Source organism: Elgaria multicarinata, chromosome 19 (assembly GCF_023053635.1).
Source record: "Elgaria multicarinata webbii isolate HBS135686 ecotype San Diego chromosome 19, rElgMul1.1.pri, whole genome shotgun sequence".
In the NCBI taxonomy this organism is placed as follows: Eukaryota; Metazoa; Chordata; class Lepidosauria; order Squamata; family Anguidae; genus Elgaria; species Elgaria multicarinata.
The window spans coordinates 1,247,957-1,270,494 of record NC_086189.1 but is presented as its reverse complement, the minus strand read 5'-3'; the positions used below and the strand labels follow the sequence as shown (position 1 = coordinate 1,270,494).

Here is a 22,538-nt window from a genome sequence, read left to right as displayed (position 1 = left end):
AGGTTTTTAACCTGGGCTTTGAAGACTAAATACACATTGCAACTCAAAGGCCTGAAGCCAAAGATCGAATTGGTTGTTTTGAATGGATACCTGAAATCCACTCTCTCTTTTTCATTGCCCCCAAACAGCACACCATCAGCCGCCGACATGGAGGAGCCACTCAAAGTACTGGTTTTAGGCTGACCCTATGGAAAGGAGGACAGGGCTCCTGTATCTTTAACAGTTGCATAGAAAAGGGAATTTCAGCAGATGTCGTTTGTATATATGGGGAACCTGGTGAAATTCCCTCTTCATCACAACAGTTAAAGTGCAGGAGGTGTATTAGAGTGACCAGATTTAAAAGAGGGCAGAGCACTTGCAGCTTTAACTGTTGTGATGAAGAGGGAATTTCACCAGGTTCCCCATATATACAAATGACAACTGCTGAAATTCCCTTTTCAATACAACTGTTAAAGATACAGGAGCCCGGTCCTCCTTTTCATATGGTCACCTTAGCTGGTTTTGACCTTCAAAGCCCTAAACAGTTTGGGACCAAGTTACAGGCCTTCACCCATATCAGCCTGCCCACACTTTGAGAGCATAAAAAGGGCCCCTTCTCACCTGCCCACCAGTGAGAGAAATTAGGTGGGTGTCCACATGGGGGAAAGGGCCTTCTCAGCAGTGGCCCCACACCTGTGGGACAAACTCCCATTGGAGGTCCGCCATACACCATCTTTTCAGGCTTTTAAGAAGTCCTTAAAAATGTTTTATTTTACCATGGCCTTTTCATAATGAGTATGATTTTGCTGCTATTACCATTGTTGTTCTTGGTGATTTTGTTGTTAGCGTTTATCATTAGTTTTTATTGTTTTAATTGCTATGTTATTGTATATTTATTGCTTTTAATGTTTTAAACTGTTTTTATGTATTGTTGTAAGCCACCTTGGGAGGGCTTCTGTCCTGAAAGGCGGCCAGGAAATGTTTTAAATAAATAAATACATTTTTCCCCCAGCAGCTGTGGCGATTGTCAGCATTCCGGCCTCAGCAGTTAGAATGCCTGTGACATCACAGCAGCTCAGCCAATGGTGTGGGAAATGGGCACGCTCCCCATGTATCTCATGGAGAGCTTTCCCGAAGTTTGTTTCCCTCTGCTGTGCCCTCCCTAGCAATTGAGGCCCTCTTCCATGGTTGCGTCAGAGCCCTTGGGCAAAAGAGACATTATCTCCAAGGTCTAAGTTCAGCCTAGGCTCTCTAGGGTTTGATGTCAGAAGTCCAGACCTGAAGCAACTTGGGGCCAGGTTACCTGAAGGGTGGCCTCTCTCTGCCTCTGATTTTGCCTACCAATCATATCCCACCATCAGTGGAGGCCCAGTTGGTGGATACTGGGGAGGGGAAAGGCAGCAGCATCCAACATAAAGAAGCAAAGGAACAAACCACCTCTCAGAAATAGTTCTGGGAAGTGGAGTTTTATGACATAGTGAAATGCCAGACGGATTGAAAGAAAGAAACAAGGAAGCCAGTTGATTTCAGTACAGCCTTTTCTGCCATTGTGCTGGTACTCAGGTTGCAGATAAAATAATGAAGATGTTATTATTTCATATTATGTTTACAATATACTGAATATCCACAGGAATTTAAGCATTTAAAAATACTTGCTTCACTGTGTATCTTGGATGTAACAATTATTTTATTTTATCTGATCTTGGAAACATTGGTTGGACAGATGGATGGATAGACAAAAATGAATAAAAATTACTCCATTTTTTAAAAAAGGGCTTAAAAAAATTAAATGGAAAATAGGGGCAAGCTTTCCCCCGTTTACTAGATCTGCCCTTGGGGTTTGGGTGTGTGATGGCATGGCTCCCTTAGGGCGCCAGTGGCCGCCCCCTGTCTAGTGATGAGAGATCTCTTCTGAACCAGCCCCTGGAAGGAGAAGAATCCAGATAATGGGCAAGGCATTCTAGGTGGAATTCCAGTCACTACAATACAATGATCGAGGTTCCAGGAGGATGGTCATTCCTGGGAACTGGTGATGCACAGAAACATCATAATGTCCTAGCGGATGTCACAAAGCCAAGGCGGAGCCTCCCCTGAATCCACGTGGGAACTTCTTCCCTCTTTAGAGCGAGCTGGTGGCCTGGTGGCTTTGTCTCTCTTTACAGGTGTTTCAAGAACATCACCTGGACGTGACCGGACTCCGCTAACATGAGGTACCAGAGGAAAAAAGACATTAAGCAGCAAATCCACGAACTGCGGGCGATCATTAACCTCCAAGGTAATCCTGTATTTGGCGCTCCGGAGATAAATGCAGGGTGGTTGCTGTTGTTTTGGTTGTTTTTTTTAAAGGAAGGATGTTTCTCTGGACAGTTGTAAAACAAAATAAAAGACCAGCAGCCCTCAGCACATCTGGCTCCTTCCACATTTTGTATCAGCCGAACAGTAACAGACTCTTCTATTCTGTTGGGCTTTTGATTCTGTATAATGTTTCATTCCATTTTTATTGGAATTCTGCTCTCATATTTTATTGTACGATTTTGGTTTGTTTCCTCTTCCTTGGTTTTATGAGAAGTTTTAATCACATTTTTATCATCCTCTCCCCCGGGCGATGCAACTGGAAGACGCAATGTAGAAATGGAAAGAATAAATATAAAGGTGATCTGTGGAGGAGGAGGCTGCAATTGATACATTTAGTAAATAAAGAGAAGGAGAGCCTGGTTTACTCAGCTGTGGAGTTGCCAGTGACCTCTGCCAAAAGGGACCAACTTTGGGCAGCTTGGTAGAGATGTGGATCCCTTCGGAGATCTCCTTTAGGGTTCCAACTGGGTTTGAATGAAACCCAGAGCGAGTGCATCTCCCCACTGACATCGGAGCTCTCAGCTGTAACCGGCTGGCATTTGGGGGGGACGGGGACACCCCCCCTTTCCCTGCAGCTCCACCCCCACTGGAAGACGGCTCCTGAGAGTGTCTCCAAAATGAAATCCAGGCCTTGGACTGAAATGCCTGCGTGGGAGGAAGAGATTTGGTAGCCAAGGTGGACGGGGAGCTGGATTTGACTTTGAGAGGTGCGGGTCCTGATCCCATTTGTGCCCCAGAGTCAGCGCCTACAGCTTTGGTCCAAGTCCCAGCCTGAGAACTGCTTTTGGATGTCACTAGAGCTTGGGCTGCCCCACAGTGGCCTCGGATGCCCTCGTAGTTCAAAGAGCAGCAGCTTGTCTGGCAGTCGTCTCCGTGGCAGCCGTGTGACGGCTGGCCTACCTTATAGGGCTGTTGTAAGCACCACAAAGTGGCAAGCCCACTGCTCCCTATCTGCAGTATGATGATACAAGTGGCCTGTTGTGCAGGGTTGTTGCAAGGACGACTCAGTGAATGTAGGCCGGACAGCTATTCTCTTAGCTTCACACACACCGCTACCATCTGTGACAGGAGGATAATAAAACTGACCTACCGTGCAGGGTGGTTGCAAAACTCACTCGGTAAAATGCTTTAAATGCATGAGCAGCGTGTGGATGAAACCTATCCTTACCCAGTTAAAGGAAGTGAGTCAATGCAATACATGAGTTGTAATCCATTCAGCCATCAGGTTTGCATTTGGATATTTATTTATTTAATTTATATCCCGCCCCATAGCCGAAGCTCTCTGGGCAGTTTACAACAGTTAAAAACAGTGAGCATTAAAAAGTATAGAAAAATTTTAAACCATCAAAAACATAAAAACAACAGTATAAGAACAAGAAGTCATAGCTCCGATTGTTCTTGTCATTGTCATATGATGTGTGGCAGCAAAGCACCAACTCGGAATTTGCACTCTGAGCGGGTGTGCGTGCTGACCTTTTATTTATTTATTTATTTATTTATTTATTACATTTCTATACCGCCCAATAGCCGGAGCTCTCTGGGCGGTTCACAAAAATTAAAAACATTCAAAGTATAAAACAACAGTATAAAACCATAGTATAAAATACAATATAAAAGCTCAACCAGATAAAAACAGCAGCAATGCAAAATTACAAATTTAAAACACCAAGTTAAAATTTATTTATAGACTGTTAAAATGTTGGGAGAATAAAAAGGTCTTCACCTGGCGTCTAAAAGCATATAATGTAAGTGCTAAGCGAACCTCCTTAGGGAGCTCATTCCACAGCCAGGGTGCCACAGCAGAGAAGGCCCTCCTCCTGGTAGCCACCTGCCTCACTTCCTTTGGCAGGAGCTCGTGGAGGAGGACCCCTGAGGATGACCTTAGGGTCTGGGCAGGTACATATGGGAGGAGGCGTTCCTTCAGATAACTTGGCCCCAAACCGTTTAGGGCTTTAAATGTTAATACCAGCACTTTGAATCGGGCCTGGACCTGGACTGGCAGCCAACGAAGCTGGAAAAGGACTGGCGTGATGTGGTCTCGTCGGCCAGTCCCTGTTAGTAAATGGGCTGCCCTGTTTTGTACCAGTTGAAGTTTCCAGACTGTTTTCAAAGGCAGCCCCACGTATAACGCATTGCAGTAATCCAAACGAGAGGTTATCAGAGCATGGATAACTGTAGCTAGGCTATCTCTGTCCAGATAAGGGCGCAGCTGGTATATCAGCCTAAGCTGGTAAAAGGTGCTCTTTGCCACTGAGTTCACCTATGCCTCAAGTGACAGTTCTGGATCCAAGAGCACCCCAAACTACGGACCCGATCCTTTAGGGGGAGTGCAACCCCGTCCAGGACAGGGCAAACATCACCTCGCCGGACAGATGAACCACCTGCTAACAGTACCTCCGTCTTGTCTGGATTGAGTTTCAGTTTGTTAGCCCTCATCCAGTCCATTACCGTGCCCAGGCACTGGTTCAGAACAGTCACTGCCTCACCTGGGTTTGATGAAAAGGAAAGGTAGAGGTGGGTATCATCCTCATATTGATGACACCTCAGTCCACATCTCTGGATAACCTCCCCCAGCGGCTTCATGTATATATTAAACAGCATAGGGGATAGGATAGAGCCCTGTGGAACCCCATGGCTTAGGAGCCACGGCACAGAGCAATAATCCCCCAGCACCACCTTCTGGAATCGGACATCCAAGTAGGAGCGGAACCACTGCAACGCAGTGCCTCCAACTCCCAGCTCAGACAACCTATCCAGAAGGATACCATGGTCGATGGTATCGAAGGCCGCTGAGAGGTCCAGGAGAACCAACAGGGTCGCACTCCCCCTGTCTCTCTCCCGGCAGAGGTCATCCCACAGGGCGACCAAGGCAGTTTCCATTCCAAAACCAGGCCTGAAACCCGATTGAAATGGATCTAGATAATCCGTTTCATTCAAGAGTGCCTGGAGTTGTCCTGCAACCACCCGCTCAAGCACCTTGCCCAGGAAGGGGATATTAGCCACCGGCCTGTAGTTGTTAACATCCTCCGGGTCCAGATTAGGCTTCTTCAGGAGTGGTCTAATTACCACCTCTTTTAAAGAGGCCGGCACCACTCCCTCTCTCAAGGAGGCATTTACAACCTCCTGGACCCAGCCGGCGATCCCCTCCTTATTTGATGTAATGAGCCAAGAGGGGCAAGGGTCAAGCACACAGGTGGTCGACCGGACTTGGCCAAGCACCTTGTCCACATCCTCGGGCCTCAATAACTGAAATTCATCCAATAAAACTGAACCGGACAGCGCTCTGAACGCCAATAAAATGGCTTTTCCTGGCTGAATCCAACAAATTAGTCTGGGGATGGTTCCAGCCCTGTTGGGAAAGCTTAGCCCGGCTCTTTGTCCCTGAGGCGAGGTGGGGAACGTAGAGCGAGCAGAGGCCCCAGTCAGACGACGCACTCAGCCACGGTGGAGGCCATGCATGTTAGGCCAAACATTATGGCCTTAGTGTGTCGTGTGAATAATTCCTAACCATGGTGGCTACATAGCCATGGTTTAAACCTGCTCTTTATCCATTTGCTGCAAAAGGGCTAGCGGCCTCGCCATGGCTCAGCGTGGCGTCTGAACAGGGCCAGAGTGGCGTCAACTCACTCCAGGACATCACAAACGCCCTGAGGCCAGATCAGGGCCAAATTGCCTCCCACCCCCTTTCCTGCCATGGCCAGCCAGATCCTTCCGGCAATTCACTTCCACGGCCCGTGTCTTTCCAGAGCAAGTGAAGAAGCTCTTTATCCAAGGCAGCGAGGAGACCGTCTATAAGAACAAGCACCTGATCACCTTCCTGCGTGGGAATGTGCGGGAAGGCATGCACGACCTGACCCTCGGGCTGAAGGTAGGGGCGCGGGGGACTCCTGGGCCACCCAAACGGCCGCTCTCCCAGCTGGTTTTGCAATGCGGCCCTGCCCAACCTGGGTCCCTCCAGAGGGTGGATTGCAAGACACTGAGGCGAGGAGAGGAGGGAGCGGGGCTGCAGTCGGCCACACCCACCCTGGAGCTCCTGGACTGTTTGTGTGGACGTCACCAGGAGGGAGACAGACTCAGATCCAGGCCCACTCCCCCCCTCCCGTGCCTGTCCTCCTGCACCATGGACAGCAGCAAGGAACCGGCCTTCCCAGCTGCGTCCCCCCCACCCCTCAGGACCTTGGAGAAGGCCATGCCGCTCCCATCTCTTGCCTCTGGTTCCAGCGGGGTGAGGCGGTCAGCTCCTGGGGCAAGAGCCTGGATGGTATCCATCTTCTGAATGACCCTGCTCTTTGTGACCACACTCCCTATGAGTGGAAAAGTAGCATCACAAGAAGCCAGCACCTTTTCCTTGATGGACTGGCTTTCCACTTGCAGGGAGTTTTGTGTGCATGTGTGTGTATTTATATTTTATTTTATTCACATAAAGGGGCACTCAAAATAGTACTGCGCACCCATTACTCCCATCTCATTCTTTGGCATGTACAGACCAACGTTCTTCCTGCCCAATGCGCTGCAGCAAGAACTTCCCCATGTAGCATCTGCACATGTTTGGGCCTCTTGTCTCAGCTGGGTGGCCTGAGCTGCTGCTGTGCGTGCAGCATTCACGACCCGTTGCCCAGGTGGGGCGCTGCCCTGCCCTCTCCCTGAGGGCCAACAGGGCTCCACCAGGTCCTCTAAAATGGCTTGGAGGGAGAAGCACCAAAAGTGTGTGCAAAAGGAGGGAAAGAGTGCTGGTGCTGGTGCAAAGAGGCTTCCTTTTTCCTTTTTCTTGTTAAAAAGGTTATTTTAAAAAACTTCACGAATAGCCCAACGTTTCGGATGGTGTCAATCCTTCTTCAGGGGCTGTATTTAACACAGAATGTACATGTGTATTAGTATTTAATTACAAACTAATAAATATGCATAACCAAATACAACAGGGACAATACCATTGCATAAGAGTTGTTAGAGCTTTATGATATTTATCTCTATATGATATTGGCATAAAGACCTAAAAGAAACCATCTAATGCATTGAAGGAATTTATATTGAGACAAGTCTAGCTTTCAAAAGCAGTTGGTTTTTTTTAAAAAAACTTAATCTTTTCAAAAACCTCCATTTTAATTTTTAAACTTTTAAACAAAATGTCAAAAAATATATGGTATTTCCTAGTTACAACAAGCCTCATTTAAAAGTTTAAAAATTAAAATGGAGTTTTTAAAAAAAGATTAAGTTTTTTAAAAAACCTGCTTTTGAAAGCTAGACTTGTCTCAATATAATTTTTTTCAATGCATTAGATGGTTTCTTTTAGGTCTTTATGCCAATATCATATAGAGATAAATACTAAAAACTTTTCTTTTTCCTAAAGCTTTTAAAACTTGATGTTGTGCGGACTTTATACTGTTAGTTTTACCCTACCCTGTGCCTGTTGGCATTCTCTTCCCCTCCTTATTGTTTTACTATGATTTTATTAGATTGTAAGCCTATGTGGCAGGGCCTTGCTATTTACTGTTTTACTCTGTACAGCACCATGTACATTGATGGTGCTATATAAATTAATAATAATAATAATAATAATAATAATAATAATAATAATAATAAATACCATAATGCTCTAACAACTCTTATGTAATGGTATTGTCCCTGCTGTATTTGGTTATGCATATGTTTTAGTTTGTAATTAAATACTAATACACATGTACATTCTGTGTTAAATACAGCCCCTGAAGAAGGATTGACACCATCCGAAACATTGGGCTATTCGTGAGGTTTTTTAAAATAACCTTTTTAACAAGAAAAATAAAAAATAAAGAATCTTTGCACCAGAGCCAGCATCTCCCTCCTTTTGCACACCTCTAAAATGGTTGACATCCTCCCAGGTGTGTGAGCCCAGGTAAGAAGGCTCATTTGTTGCATTGGCACTGGAGTTGACCCACCTTCAGCCAGCATCTCTCTCTCTCCCCACCCCGTGCTTCATAGTATGACCACGTCACCATCAGCCGTGCCTGCCGTGAGAAGAAGCCGCTCAGAGCAGCTTTTGCTGAGTACACAGTGGAGGTAATGGCCAGACTCCTGAAGCCCCTCCCCTTATCCCCACCCATCAGGGCTCTGCCCAATCCACGGCCTGGGGGGAGTAGCCCCGCCTCCCCCTTCCTCAATAAGAAGCCTCCGTCCCTGACAGCCGTGGCCCTCCTAGGCCTCTCCCAACCACCTCCTTCCAAAATGCCCAGAGCTCCAGTGGGCCCAGAGAGGCACATCCAGCCAGGGAGACAGGGGTTTCTAGGGTGCTGCCCATTCCAGTCACATCCACCTGGAATGGGGCAGAGTTCAGGTTCAAATCCTGCCACCTCCCGTTCAAAGGATCTTGGGTGGCAGGTGATGGGTTAAAGGCTCTGGAGGGCTGTGATCAGTCAGTGTGGAACCTCAGGCCCAGGGGTCCCATCCAAACAGCCACACACCCTTCCCCTTTCTCCCCAAGCACTGGCTGTCCAGCAATTTGCTTGCCTTTGCACAGTTTCCTCCCCACCCCTTTAAGCTACCACAGGCGGGCATTTGGGTGTATTTTGACCTGGCCCTTTGCCTTTGGCTCCACCCACCCCTGGAATAGGGCCCTGTGAGCCTTTCTGAAATTAAATTCCTTTCTCAGGTGGGAGGAGGTTCCCCCATGCCCTGGGGTAGACCGGGCTAAGCCTGACAGACTGGCTCCATCTTGACTTACCAGTGGCAGAGAAAGTGACAAGGGGGTTTGTGTTTTCATCCCGTCTCATGTCATGCGGGGACTCAGAGTCACCCCATGAACTAAATTGGCAGGAGATTCCGGACTGGCAAGAGAGGGGATGCTTCCCACACACACGAAGCATCACTTGTGGAACTCACTGCCACAAAGGCCAGATCCAGATGCCGGCTGGACATCAGGAAAAACTTCCTGACTGTTAGAGCAGTACGACAATGGAATCAGTTACCTAGGGAGGTGGTGGGCTCTCCCACACTAGAGGCCTTCAAGAGGCAGCTGGACAGCCATCTGTCAGGGATGCTTTAGGGTGGATTCCTGCACTGAGCAGGGGGTTGGACTCGATGGCCTTGTAGGCCCCTTCCGACTCTGCTATTCTATAAAATTTATTCTATAAAATTTTATTCTATAAAAGTTCTGACTTTTATACTGTTAGTTTTACTCTACCCTGTGCCTGTTTGGTGCATTCTCTTCCCCTTCTTGTTTTATTATGATTTTATTAGAATGTAAGCCTATGCGGCAGGGTTTTGCTATTTTATTGTTTTTCTCTGTACAGCACCATGTACATTGATGGTGCTATATAAATAAATAAATAAATAAATAAATAATAATAATTCTATGAACTACACCAAGGAGGATATGACACTTTGAAAATGTTTTGAAAACTGTATATGCAGTGTGTCCTGGACCCCAGCAGTTGTCACTACTGTTATAAACCATTTTAAAGCAGTAGTGTAGATCCTGCCCAGGTATCATGGGGAACGCTGGCACAGACGGCTTTAAAAGGAGTGAGATAAATTCATGGAGGATGGGGGCGGAGAGCTTCCATCTACGTTCCCAACAAACTTCTCACTTAAAAAAAATGCTTGTGGGGGCCTTGGTTGGGTGGTGAGGCAGTGGAGGAACCCCTGGTCTGCACACTGGAAGTCTTGAGTGTGATTCCCACCACTGTTGGTTAAAAACATGGTCTTAGGGCTGGGAAAAACCCTCTTTTTTGAGCAGCTGCCAGCCAGAGAAGGCAGTCCTGGGCCAGACTGAGCAGAGAGTGAGATGCCCTCACCCTTCCCCACATGAGCTGGATGAGTCCTCGCCAGACTGGGTCCCTCCAGATGTGTGGGCCTGAAACGGCCATTATTCCCAGCCAATGCAAATACTGGAGGGCGAAGTGTGGTGTGGTGGTCCCAGGGCTCACTGGGACGTGGCAGCAGCAGGACCTCTGCCCCCATCTGCTGTCCCGTGTGCTCGGAACCCACCTGCAGTCCTCACAGTGGTTGGTGGGGAATGAATCCCCCCTGCATCAATACATTGCCCCAGCTGTCATGCAGAGGCTTGTGCAATCCATGCACAATGTGCTCCCCGCTGCTCGGTGTCTTCCCTGCCCTGCCCTCTGCAGCAAGCCCGGGAGTCGCTCAGCAGCTACGTGTTTGACCGGATGAACGCCCACAACGTCTTGCTGTACGAAGTGAAGCGGCGGGGGGAACTGCTGGAGGGCATGCAGCTCAGGCTGCAGCAGCTGCTCGACTTGGAGACGGCCAGTCCGGAGTCCCAGCTGCAGCTGCAGGTGACTGGGACAGAGGAGGGGGTGGCACCCCAGGCGGTGGGGGCTGGGGGCTCTGACATCAGTGGGGCAGGAATCCGCTCCGGGTATCAGTCAGAACCAGTCAGGACTCTAAAGGAGCTGGTTCTGACTGAAACCAGGGTGGATTCCCCGCCCCTCTGCCACCGGAGCCACCAGCCTCCACTGGGTGGCACCTGGGGTGAGGGGAAGTGGGCAGGAGACCCCTGGGAAACACACGACCAGAGACCCAGCAAAACATCCCCCTCCCTTTCTGTGTGCCACGAAAGCGATGCCTGTGAAGCCATCGATATCAGAGGGGGAGAAACCGAGCCCTGAGTTACCAGGAAGTGCCTGGCCTAGTTCCCACCTCCGACACGGACTCCCTCGGTGGGCATAGTCAAGGCCTACTGCTACTGACTTCATCGGCCGACTCGTACGGACTGGCTTTGTTGGAATTACTGCTGGAATGAGGGCAACATGGGGGGCACCAGCATCCCCCTTGTCTCCCAGCCATGGGCATCAAGACCACGGTTGGGTCCAGGTTTTGGAGGGCCCCTGGTCAAGCCGCACTCCGTGAGCCCCTCGCCCAGGGAGCTCCCCCTCCTCAGCTGCTGCTCCTCCTCCTCATGGCCCCCACTTGCTTGCTGGACAGGCAGAGGGAGCCCGGGGGCCACAGCGTCTCCTGCCCCTCCTTGTCACCCCCGCCGTTGCCTGGGCCAGAGCGAGAGGCAGCAGGCGAGCAAGCAGGGGGCCGCGAGGAAGAGGAGGCCAGAGCCCCAGGGGGGCTCTGGCCTGGGGGCCCCTGCTGGCGGTTGGGCCCTCGGCGTGAGCCCGACCAGGCGAGGAACACAAGGAACAGGGGCTGGGGAGGGGAGGGGGCATTCTTTGGTCAGGGAACATATTCTGACGCAGAGGCTGCCTTGGCTATGGAGGGCAGAAGCAAGGGTGCTCTTCAAGCACTTTCCTCCATCACAGACAATCCGTCAGCTGGAGAACAACATTGAGAAGATGCACGTGAAAATCACAACGGCTGAAAAAACCCACATGCTGTACCTGAAGATGCTGGATGTGCTGAGAGAGGTGAGTGGGGGCTTTTGAGGGACCGTTCAGGGGCCCAGCAGGAGCGGAATCTTCCTGGGCCCTCCCAAATCCCCTGCCCCTGCCCCCCCCCCCATTTGGCAAGGGGAATATATACAGGGTTCCCAAATTCTCTTGCTGCCAAATTTTGTCCACTGGAAAACTCAACAGTGACTTTGGAAAGTCCCGCTGTGGGGGATGGGCCAAAATCCCCCCCCCCCCCGCTCCCAGTTCATGGTGCCCCATTTGCTAGGGTGACCCTATGAAAAGGAGGACCAGGCTCCTGTATCTTGAAAAGTGAATTTCAGCAGGTGTCATTTGTATAGATGGAGAACCTGGTGAAATTCCCTCTTTATCACCACAGTTAAAGCTGCAGGTGCCCTGCCCTCTTTTAAATCTGGTCACTCTATTATAGCTCTTGCAGCTTTAACTGTGGTGATGAAGAAGGAATTTCACCAGGTTCTCCATCTATACAAATGACACCTGCTGAAATTCCCTTTTCAATACACCTGTTAAAGATACAGGAGCCCTGTCCTCCTTTTCATAGGGCCACCCTACATTTGCACTCAGGGCATTCAGTAGGAGGGGGCTACTTTTCCCATTTGGGGGCTTGGATCCATTTCCAGGGTGGATCAATAGTGGCCGCCCTTTTGCTTTCCCCAGAATGCCCTGTTCCAAGGGGCGTTTTTCTGGGAGAAAAACCGGCAGCCAACTGCAAACTGGACTGGCGAGAGCATCTAGCCGGTTGGAAATCTCAAGCCCGGCCCTGAAAACGCAAAAGAATTCGGACCGGGCTTTTGAACTGCCGACAGTCCAACCCTGCCCTCCACACACCCCAGGTTTGTTATTAGGGGGCGCGAGGGGCATTTCTCCTCCCTCCCCACCTCGGTTTGACCTTGCATTCCAAGGCCTCTCCACCTCCCTCCCTGCCTCTAGGAACTGTCTCGCCTCCCTCACATCCTGGACGACCTGGAGCAGCGGGTGGAGGTCTACCAAGTGGAGCTGAAAGGCATGCAGCTGATGGGCATCGACACCACCGAAGCGATGGAGGCAGCCAAGGTACGAGGAGAATCCTGCCACTCACTCAGCCCAGTTCTGAAACTGGCATCAGCTATGCAAAGTACACATTTGCCTCTTCTCCCTGGTATGTTCAGGGGCCTGCGGAAAGGGGGCCAGTTGCTGCGGGTGGGAGTGGGGGTGTCTCTGAAACCCCCCTCCATCCTATTCAGTCACCCCCTTTGGTAACCGAGATCCACATTCTTGTGCCCCCATAAGGACTAGAGGCTTGCTCTTTCTTTTTAAATAGAATCAGAGAGGTTCTTAGAAAGCTGCATGAACAGAAAAAGAAGTTAGACCGAACGATACATCTGTTTGTTTGCTGTTTGGGGCACAGGAGATCACTCAAGGCCGCAATTGTAAACACAGTGACCAAGGAGCAAGCCCTGTTGCATGCCGTCAGGTTTACATTGGGGAGAGGGGGGGGGAATAAATATGCCTGGGATGTTTTGTCCCCCTGGCAACCCCACCTTGCAACCTGTGTTGTTGTTTGTTTGACTCTCTTAAGGCTGCAGTCCTGGGCACACTTAGGTCCCATTGAACTGAACGGGCCTTACTTTTGAGCAAACCCGCTGATGAATGCTCCATACATTCTTCTTCTCTGTGGTTGGTGAAGCCAACGTAACGTAACGTCTTCTGATGGATTTCATTGTGCATTTAAGAACTGCTATTAGTGCTTTTAGATCAACCTTCCCCAACCTGGTGCCCTCCTGATGCAACTCCCATTATTAAGAAACAATAGGGAGCAAATATAATGGCTCAAGAGCTGCAATTAATAGAAACCCACCTTATGCGATATAAATTAGTGTTATCTTGTACCTCGTTTGGGTCACAGACTTCATAGAATAGCAGAGTTGGAAGGGGCCTACAAGGCCATCTAGTCCAACCCCCTGCTCAATGCAGGAATCCACCCTAAAGCGTCCCTGACAGATGGTTGTCCAGCTGCCTCTTGAAGGCCTCTAGTGTGGCATTCACACTATGGGAGGCGTTCAAGAGGAATGCATGGGAGGAAAACATTTGTAAACACCCCCAAAAGAGACGTTATTTTGTAGTTACGGAGAGAGGGACGCGCCGCCATTGTCTTCTAATGCATGATCCTTCTGGACTTTGTGGCAGATGGAACCAGCTTGTCCTCCTTTTCTATCTCTGTGTCTTCCAGTATCCTGCAGGTGCCTAAACTCCTGCCTTTAACTCACGCAGTGGCTGGCATTTTGAAGGCACGCCAAATAAACTCTTTATTTTCTTTTTCTTTAGAAAGGAGCTCTAGAAAACAGCCTTCTTCACCCTGGCACCCTGCAAATGTGTTGGACTGAAACTCCCATAATCCCCAAAGGCTATGCTTGCTGGGGAGAATGGGAGTTGCAGCCCAACACATCTGCATGTGAGTAGATTGGGGAAGGGTGATTTAACTTTCGGTCACAGACTTCGGTCACAGAGGGTCATTACCCTCGATCAAGTGTTCAGCCTTCAGCCCCTGGAAGGCGGGGAAACAGATGCAGGGATGAGGGGGGAGGGAGAGGGGGAGTGACGCTTGCTCTCCCCACATGCTCATCCTGGGCTGTGATGTTGCAGGAGGACATGGTGAGTGCAGAAAACGAGCTCATTGCGGAGAAGAAGTTCAGGGAGAATTCACTGAGCATCCAGAAGAAGCAGATAGAACGGATCCGCACGAAGGATGCCAGCGAGAGGCACCGGAGGATGGTGAGTGGGGGGGGGGGGCTGGAGTAGTGGGGACTCCTCCCCCACTAGCGGAACCTCCGTATTTAGGGGCAGCGTACCTCTGAATAGCAGCTATATTTGTGGCAAGAAGCAGGAGAGGGCCTGTCTCCCTCCGGGCCATTCCTCTTCCAGTCCTGGCCGTGGCCTCCTTCCCTGCTCCTCTCACACACACCCCGGTGGTAAGATGTGCCCCCTTGGGCCTGGACCACGGGAGCTCTGGCTTTTGGGTGTCTTTCTGGCTCCTCTACAGTCCCCGCCTTCCCTCTATTAACAGCAAGCCCGGAGGGATATGAACATGGACTTCCCCAACCTCATGGGCCGCGAAGGAACGAAAGGTAAGGATGCTGATAAGCAACTGGGCTGATCTTCCTCAGGACCACCACTGGCTGGCTTGCGAGGCAGGGGGCGAGCGGGCCATGTGTCTGCTGCTGCTGCTGCTCCTCCGTCCCGTTACCTGGGCCAGAGCCAGAGGCAAGTGGCCATGGAGGAGGGGAGGAGCAGGTGCAGGGAGCCTGTTTGTCAAGGGGCCCCTGCTGCTGCGATGTGGGCTTTTGGCTGGGGCCCACCCTTGACGCCGGCCCTGGGAGACACACACACACCCCGAGCTCGTCTGCTCCTCCGACATCATGGAGATCCCGCTAGAAGGGCCCCTGGGTTGGGATCTGTATCCTTGCTTGGCGCTTTTCAAAGCATCGCCTCTATGGCGAGGGGGGCAGGGGGGCGCTGGCCCTCTTCCACTCCGAGGGCCAAATCCCATTTCAGAGACGCTCTTGGGGCTGCCTCCCAGTGATGGCAAAGGGGGCTGAAGGCCAAGCCCCCCGCCCCCAAGTCCTGCCCATTTCAGCATAAAGCTCTTACTGTCAATAATGTAGCCCTCAGAGACGCATTTCAGTCTCTTTGACTGTGGGTGAGTGGGACTGCAGAAAAGGCAGAAAACCACCCAATGTTTGGAAGCCTGGGGAAAGGCGGGGGGGGGGGCTTCCTGAGGAGCTCCAGAGGGCCAGATTCGATTCCAGGGCCCACACTCCTGCTCCAGCCGTTCTTACTGGTTGCAGGAGCTGCAGAGTGATTTCTTCCTCTTTGCTGCATCCTCCAATTCTCCAGGTGTGAAGTCGGAGGCCTCAAAGGCGCAGATTGAGTATCAGGGCCTGGTGACCACCGAAGTGGACAAGATTAAGGGCGCCGTCCAGTGCTCCCATCTCTGGGTATCGTAGTCCTGTGCCCCTGGGGGCCCCGTGCCCAGGCCGATCCTTGGACTTCCGGGGTTCCCCTCTTCTCTCCAGCCCCCCTGGTTCAGATTCCCGCCGGAGGCTGTGCTCCAAGCAATAAAACTTCAAATGTTTGGGGGCTGAATGGTCAAACAGGATGTTTGGCTCTTGCGGGCTCTTTCAGACTCCAGCGTGAGACAGTTACTGAAGCCCTGAACAAGTGCAGTCATAGCATTCAGGCTGAGGACATGTGGCCTCTGGCGAAGGCGCTCCTGTGGGAGGGATCTCAGCTCACGGGCAGCGGCCAGGCTTTGCAGGCGGAGGGTTCCAGGTTCAGTCCCAGTGTCCCCAGTTAAGGGGATCCGATAGCAGGTGAGGGCTCCCCTCTCTCTGCTGGAGACCCCAGAGACCCACTGACACTCAAGGAACGCCAGAGGAATCGTGCCGCTCTTCGGTGGGAATCATCTGAGCTGCCCGCCTGCATTTTGAAGTGGGGCTCAGAAACGTAGCTAGCAATGTTGAGCTCCAGGGGAACGGTGGTCCTAGAAGCCCCCCTGCCCGAGAATTCCCAGCGGCCCCGGCCAAATGAGGCAGCCCAGGGTTCTCCCGAGGAAGCGGCCCCTGTTCAAGCCCGCCGCTGCGACATGCCGCCCTGCCTTCCGACCCCTCCGCCTCTCCCCTTCAGGACATCGCCGGGAGGTTCATGGCCCAGAAGAAGTCCGAGGAGAACCTGCAGCAGCAGATCGCAGAGTCCGAGAAGAAGCGCAGGGGGCTGAAGGCCCAGCTGAAGCAGCTGGAGCTGGAGCGGGCCGAGCTGAAATTCCACCAGACCCCGCGCTCCGTCAGGTACCCGTCGGCGTGAGCAGGAGAAGCGGCAAAGGGCACCGCCTCCGGTGGACACCCTATCGTGTTGGTCTTTGTAGCGCCATCCCTTTCCTCACCCAGCTGCATCTATTTAACCACCACCTAGTTGCACAAGAAAGGAAAGGGCCTCTGAGCATGTGCAGAGTGCCTTTCCCTCATGCGGGGGTGGGGGGAGGCAACTGCAGCCTGTCCCTGTGCACTTGCAATTAAAGAGCAGTGGGCTTTCCTTCTGGGACTGAGGGTGTGGCACCTGTCTGAAAACCTGGAAGTCTCTTTAATAATAATAATAATAATAATAATAATAATAATAATAATAGCCATTTGGGGCAGCATTTGGAGAAGACAGTACAATTTAGATAGATAGATAATTAAATTTTCAGTAATTTTTTTTAGCATCATAAAATATACAATATGTGTGAATATATGTCATTACCTGACAATCTATGCAGACAGAGCAGCCATCCTCAGCTGCTAGGAACTTCAGTCGAACACATCTGGAGGGTACCAGATTCTGTGTATGTAATCTTTTAGGGCGCAATCCTTTGCATGTTGAGACAGGAAAAAGCCCTGCAATTCCCAGCAGGCTGGTTGGGGAATGCTGGAAATTGTAGGACTTTTTCCTGTCTAAACATGCATAGGATTGCGCCCTCCACTGCACGTTTAGACAGGAAAAAGTCATCCGACCCCCAGCATTCCCCAGCCAGCTGCACAAGTGGTGGAATGACCCTCCAGGCTTGGTGACCCCTGGAGATGCTGCCAACCAGAGCAACAACTGATCTGGCCTAAGAGGCACCCCACCCCCATGTCCATAGGAGAATGCTGGAAACAACAACAACAACAACAACAACAACAACTATTATTATTATTATTATTATTATTATTATTTATTTATTTATTTATTTATTTATATAGCACCATCAATGTACATGGTGCTGTACAGAGTAAAACAGTAAATAGCAAGACTCTGCCGCATAGGCTTACAATCTAATAAAATCATAGTAAAACAATAAGGAGGGGAAGAGAATGCCAACAGGCACAGGGTAGGGTAAGCAGGCACAGGGTAGGGTAAAACTAACAGTATAAAGTCTGCACAACATCAAGTTTTAAAAGCTTTAGGAAAAACAAGTCTCATCTTGCATTTTTCTACGGTTTACCAGTATGGGAGGGAACAGCTTGTCCCCCACCCTACATGTATTGCTGACAGCCGCCTGAATTCCCTCTAGAGATGTAAAATTTCGGGAAATTTTGAAGCCATGGAAAAAAACCGTTTCCCCCACCCCCCACCCCCCGTTTTTTTCAGGGGAAAACTGAAATTTTCAGAAAAAATGAAATAATGCACTATTAGCACTTTTTACAGATTGAAAGTCACTTTGTTACTTTAGGAACATAAAATATAATTATGTCCAAGTTGGTTTGGCATAAAATTATTACATTTGGTATATTAAAAGTAGTGTATTCAAACAATTATTACAAATTTAATTTACTTTTTAAACTTTTTTTGGTAACAAATGGAGCTACAAACACGTGAACTGTAAGGAACCTCTTTGGTTTTGCCAGTTTATGAGGAGCAGGCAAAAAACAATTTTAAAAAACAACTGAAGAAACCACCAACATTAGTAACAAAGAAAATTATTTATGTCTCTGCTAGTCCTTCAGTTTCAAGACATAAAGCCCCCATTCCCATAAAAAGAGCTGAGAAAAATAGGGGGGAGGGGGAGAGACACCAAGATTCAATGAATATGCATGAAATTTAATCAGACTCATTTTCTCACTATCACTGTCAGTCTCTGCTTCAGTGGCAGTGCTGCCCCCTAGAGGCAGGAATGCATCCTGCTCTTGCATTTGAGAGTTGTAGTCTCAGTTTGCAACCTAGGACTTGCTTGTCCTTGGTGCACAGAAATTGTAATAATCTGATACTGCACAGTTTTTAGAAATCATTTGGAGAAGTAAATATCTGAACACCTTGTCTTAAACACTTTATTCATCATGCTAAAATAAAACATCCCGTAATCCGTTTTTTCTTCATTTTTTTTCAATTTTTCCAATTTTTTGGGGGAAAAACAAAAAAAGCCTTGGGAAAAAACCAGAAAAAAACTGTTTTTTTCCTAATTTTCCCGGTTTTTTCCTGGGCCTTCACATCTCTAATTCCCTCCCAGTTCTAGGAAGTTAGAGGAGGAGCTAAGGAATATTCTGGAAGAGGAGGGAGAGAGGCTGGCGCAGGTCCAGAACCAGGTGTTCAAGAACCAAGAGCTCCTCCTCCTTTTTGAAAACGGAGTCAACAACCTCATCATGAGGCTGTGTGGCATCACCGTTCCCGGTCAGGTACGTGGCGCCCTCCCAACCCCCCCTCCTCCCAGCAACCTTGCGTCCCTTAGGGCACCAATCCCTCAGCTGCATGCAGGGAGACATAGGAGCCCTGACGTGCCATGGAGAGAGGAGGGCATAAGGACACCAGAAGAGCCCTGCTGCTGGATCAGACCAAGGGCTCCATGCAGTCCAGCGTTCTGTTCCCACGGGCTGAGCAGCTGTCGACCGGAAAGCCATGAGCAGGACACAGATGCAACAGCACCCTCCCGCCCATGTTCCCCAGCAACAGAAGGAAGTCAAGCTATCATTGCAAGCTGCCATGAACCCAAAGTAGCCACCGCACAAACCCCTATTGACCCTTCCTTTATTTCTTCTGTAAATCAAAGGATCCCAACCAAGGGGTTCCTCTCTCTTCAGAGAATGCCGCCCACTGATTCTGTGACTCACTAACTCTATTTGGCCCCACAGCAACCAGCCCAGCAGCCTCTCTTCAACCTTATCCTTCACTGCTGTGACCATTTAACACTAAACCCAACCTCAGGTTCTCCTCTCTCTAGCCGCTAACGGCCAATACAAACCTTTGTATTGTGTGAGGTGAACCAATCAGCATTCACCTCACACAGTCTACTCCCTCATTCCCCATCTCAACTGCATTAACTACTTACCATCTGATGTCCACAGCACTTACATCTTAAACAGTAATAAACAGTAAATCATTGCAAATACTTACATCATAACATTGGCAACAAACGGCAAAAGATCACAGCCACCCACAAAGGAGGCTGCCCATTGCATCTCTGTATGACTGACCACTCTGGACTTTTCTCCCCCTGCCCCAACCAGAAATGAGGCCATTGACACCAGACCCTGGGAAGAAAATCTTTCTCCAGTACTCTCTTTTAGAAAATGAGGAGAAGGCTTGATAGGCTGGGCTTTGACTGTAGGTTTGGGGCCAGGGAGGACTACCTCTTGACCCAAACCTGCCCGTTTCATCCTAGGAGGACTCCCGCATGGAGACCGGGGACGTGTTTGACAAGCTGCAATTCTGCGAAACCAAGCTGATGCATTTGATCAAAACAATGACAAAGGTGCCATCCTATGACTTCAGCCAAGAAGAGAGCAATGAGGTACCCTCAAGACTTCCATGCAAAACCGTGCTCCAGCAGCAGATGAAAGCAAACACACACATACGACCAAAAAAAGTAGCACCACACTAGGAAAAGCTCCATCTTACCTGTGCAAGCTGTGTATACACTAAGAAAGCCTGTCATGACCCCCAGCCCTTGGGCCTTCTGGTGTGCAGCAGGGGACTCTCTGAGGAGGACAAAACACAGGCTCCTTCCTTATGGGTAGGACATTGGTGCCTTATTCAGACACAGCCCTGCTACTGTCCACTGGCTCAGAGAAGGAGTCCCTGGTAGAACCACCATCTCCCCAGCCCCACAAAAATCTCAGGCTACAAAATCAAGCGAGGGCCCTTTAACAGTCCAGTCACCACTTCCAGCTGACAATGCCACAGGTCTTTTCAACTTAGATGAGGCTTCAGTTGGCTTTCACTCTCTGCTGAGACAATATCCTCCTGTTGTCCTAGTGGGAGAGAGTTCTAGCCAGCAGGGGCCACATGGAGCTACCTAAGGCCCAGTATTCTTTTTGCCTTGTTCTGACTGTCATTCGATGCTACCAGCTTCTGCTGTGAGCCTCAAGGCACCACAGAATGGAACGTAATTTGTACAAACATGTTTCCCCCCTGTCTACCACTGGATTTGTACGCATTCTGAGATTTCAGCAGCCATTGCCAAGTCTCATTTCATATCTATCTGCATGCCCAGCAACCAACAATTCTCGTACAAAGTGTAGTGGAACCGCTCGGTTTGACTCAGCGATTCCCCGGCCAGAGAAGGGGAGGTCTGACTCAGCCAGCCTAGACACACGCCCCTTCACTGCCACTTGTTAACCCTTTAGAGTCTAGGTTCTCAAGGAAATGACACCACACTCCAGAGATAGGGACCAAACACTTTTATTCTTCACACTACACACTTCCGTAAGGGTCCACACATTAAGGTAAACACGTAAGAGGTTTGGGGGGAAAACACGGACAAAGGAATAACACACTCAGGACAGCAGGGACTAATACCTCCCCCTCCCCCTTTACACACTCAAACCAATTGAATTCACACTCACTCCCCACTTAACCACCCACCAGCCATAACTCCGGCAAGGTCCCTTGCCCACTTGTACCCAAACCTATTCTAAAACATAACATTTAGCACTGCAACGCAACCTCTTCGTTGCTCACTTCAACTCAGCTTTACGCTGCTTGAACTAAGACTCTTTCCCTCAGTGGCCGCAGGGAGCTTCCGCCATCCAGCCAGCCCGGCCTGGATGCTCTAACTCACCACACACACACACACACTGGACTCCTGACACCCACAGGGTGCCCAAGCTTTTTATCCCTTTCTGGGACCCCCTTGTCACCAGTCCCACCCTGACCAATAGAAACCCCATAGCAACCCACACCTCTCCCGAAGAGAAGGGGGAATGCTCCCAGACATTGCACAGCTGCAACTTGTTACTCTTCCCCCGGTACCAGCCCAGGGAGTGTGTGTTCTTGTTTGCAAAGCAATGATGATCCATGGATCTTCCCATTCCACATGCACACCCCATCCTTATATCAGTCTCATAACCAGCACAATCTAATTCTAACCTCTCTGATCTGTACAGAGTTTTGTACACGTCAGGAATTTCCTAGAAGAAAGTACTAGAGATGAACGGCAGAACCTGAGGATCACGTTTGAGGAAGATGATGAGGATGTCAGAGGTATGCACCTGTCTATCAACAGAAACTGGAGTTCAGGGGTAGAAAGTGCTGCCTTGCATAGAGGGGGATCCCAGGTTCAGTTTCCAGCATCTCCAGTTAACAAAGGATCTTGTGTGGCAGGAGGTGATGCAGAAGGAGCCCTCCTGAGCCCTTGGAGAGGAATCGCTGTCAGCCAGAGGAGCCAGCAATAAGTAGAGCAGTCCAACACATTTAGAGAGGGGCATTTTGGGGGAGGCAGATTTATACATTCATTAGAGAAGGAAACGTCTTGAGGTTCCCCCACCCTCCATTTCCCCCCTTTTGTGTTCTCGTCTGCTCCTTTCCTTGATAAAATATTCCTTCTTTTCTACAGAGTCATTCAACTTTGCCGACATCGACCACAGCTACGTGCCCAACCGGGAGGAGATCAAGAAACAGGGCTTGAAACTTATCGAAGACAAGACAAAGATCACCAAGAAAAAGCAGAGAGGGTCCTCCAAAAAATGATGCTCCCCTCCAGCTCCTACTTCACCTTCTTTCCTTTTTCCTTTTTTGAAAAAAAAGATGAATAAAGTGTTTATTTGTTCTGTTCCATTTGATCTTCTGTCCTGTTAGCCATTGCCTCCTCCCAGCATTTCACAGATTGATTTTTCTTTGAAAGGGCTACTACTTACACCGCGATGTGAAATGGCATCTTAGCATACCTGCACAAACATTTCCATCCAGTTGCATTAGAGGCCGTGTCAAGATTTTGGTGTGTGTGTGTGTGTGTGTGTGAGGGTGTTTTCAGGTGGGCCTTGGACAAGATGCTCTCAATGAGCCTTCTCTGATTGCTTGCTCAGAGAGGGCAGATAAACCGGTAGCAGCATCAAAGGAGAGTGGGGTTGAATTGGAGCCGCTGGAAATTGG

At 49.7% G+C, this 22,538-nt stretch overlaps 1 protein-coding gene across 1 annotated transcript; it reads left to right on the top strand.

Moving 5' to 3' along the window:
• The first annotated feature begins 1,154 nt into the window (after positions 1-1,154).
• CCDC183 (coiled-coil domain containing 183) lies at positions 1,155-22,220 on the top strand. The gene is made up of 14 exons (XM_063144827.1): positions 1,155-2,254; positions 6,081-6,202; positions 8,293-8,370; positions 10,437-10,604; positions 11,577-11,681; positions 12,615-12,737; positions 14,307-14,435; positions 14,728-14,788; positions 15,558-15,658; positions 16,347-16,507; positions 18,682-18,847; positions 19,831-19,959; positions 21,554-21,650; positions 22,003-22,220. The coding sequence occupies exons 1-14, from the start codon at positions 2,185-2,187 to the stop codon at positions 22,134-22,136; spliced, it is 1,644 nt and encodes a 547-aa protein (XP_063000897.1). The 5' UTR covers positions 1,155-2,184; the 3' UTR covers positions 22,137-22,220.
• Positions 22,221-22,538: the final 318 nt, after the last annotated feature.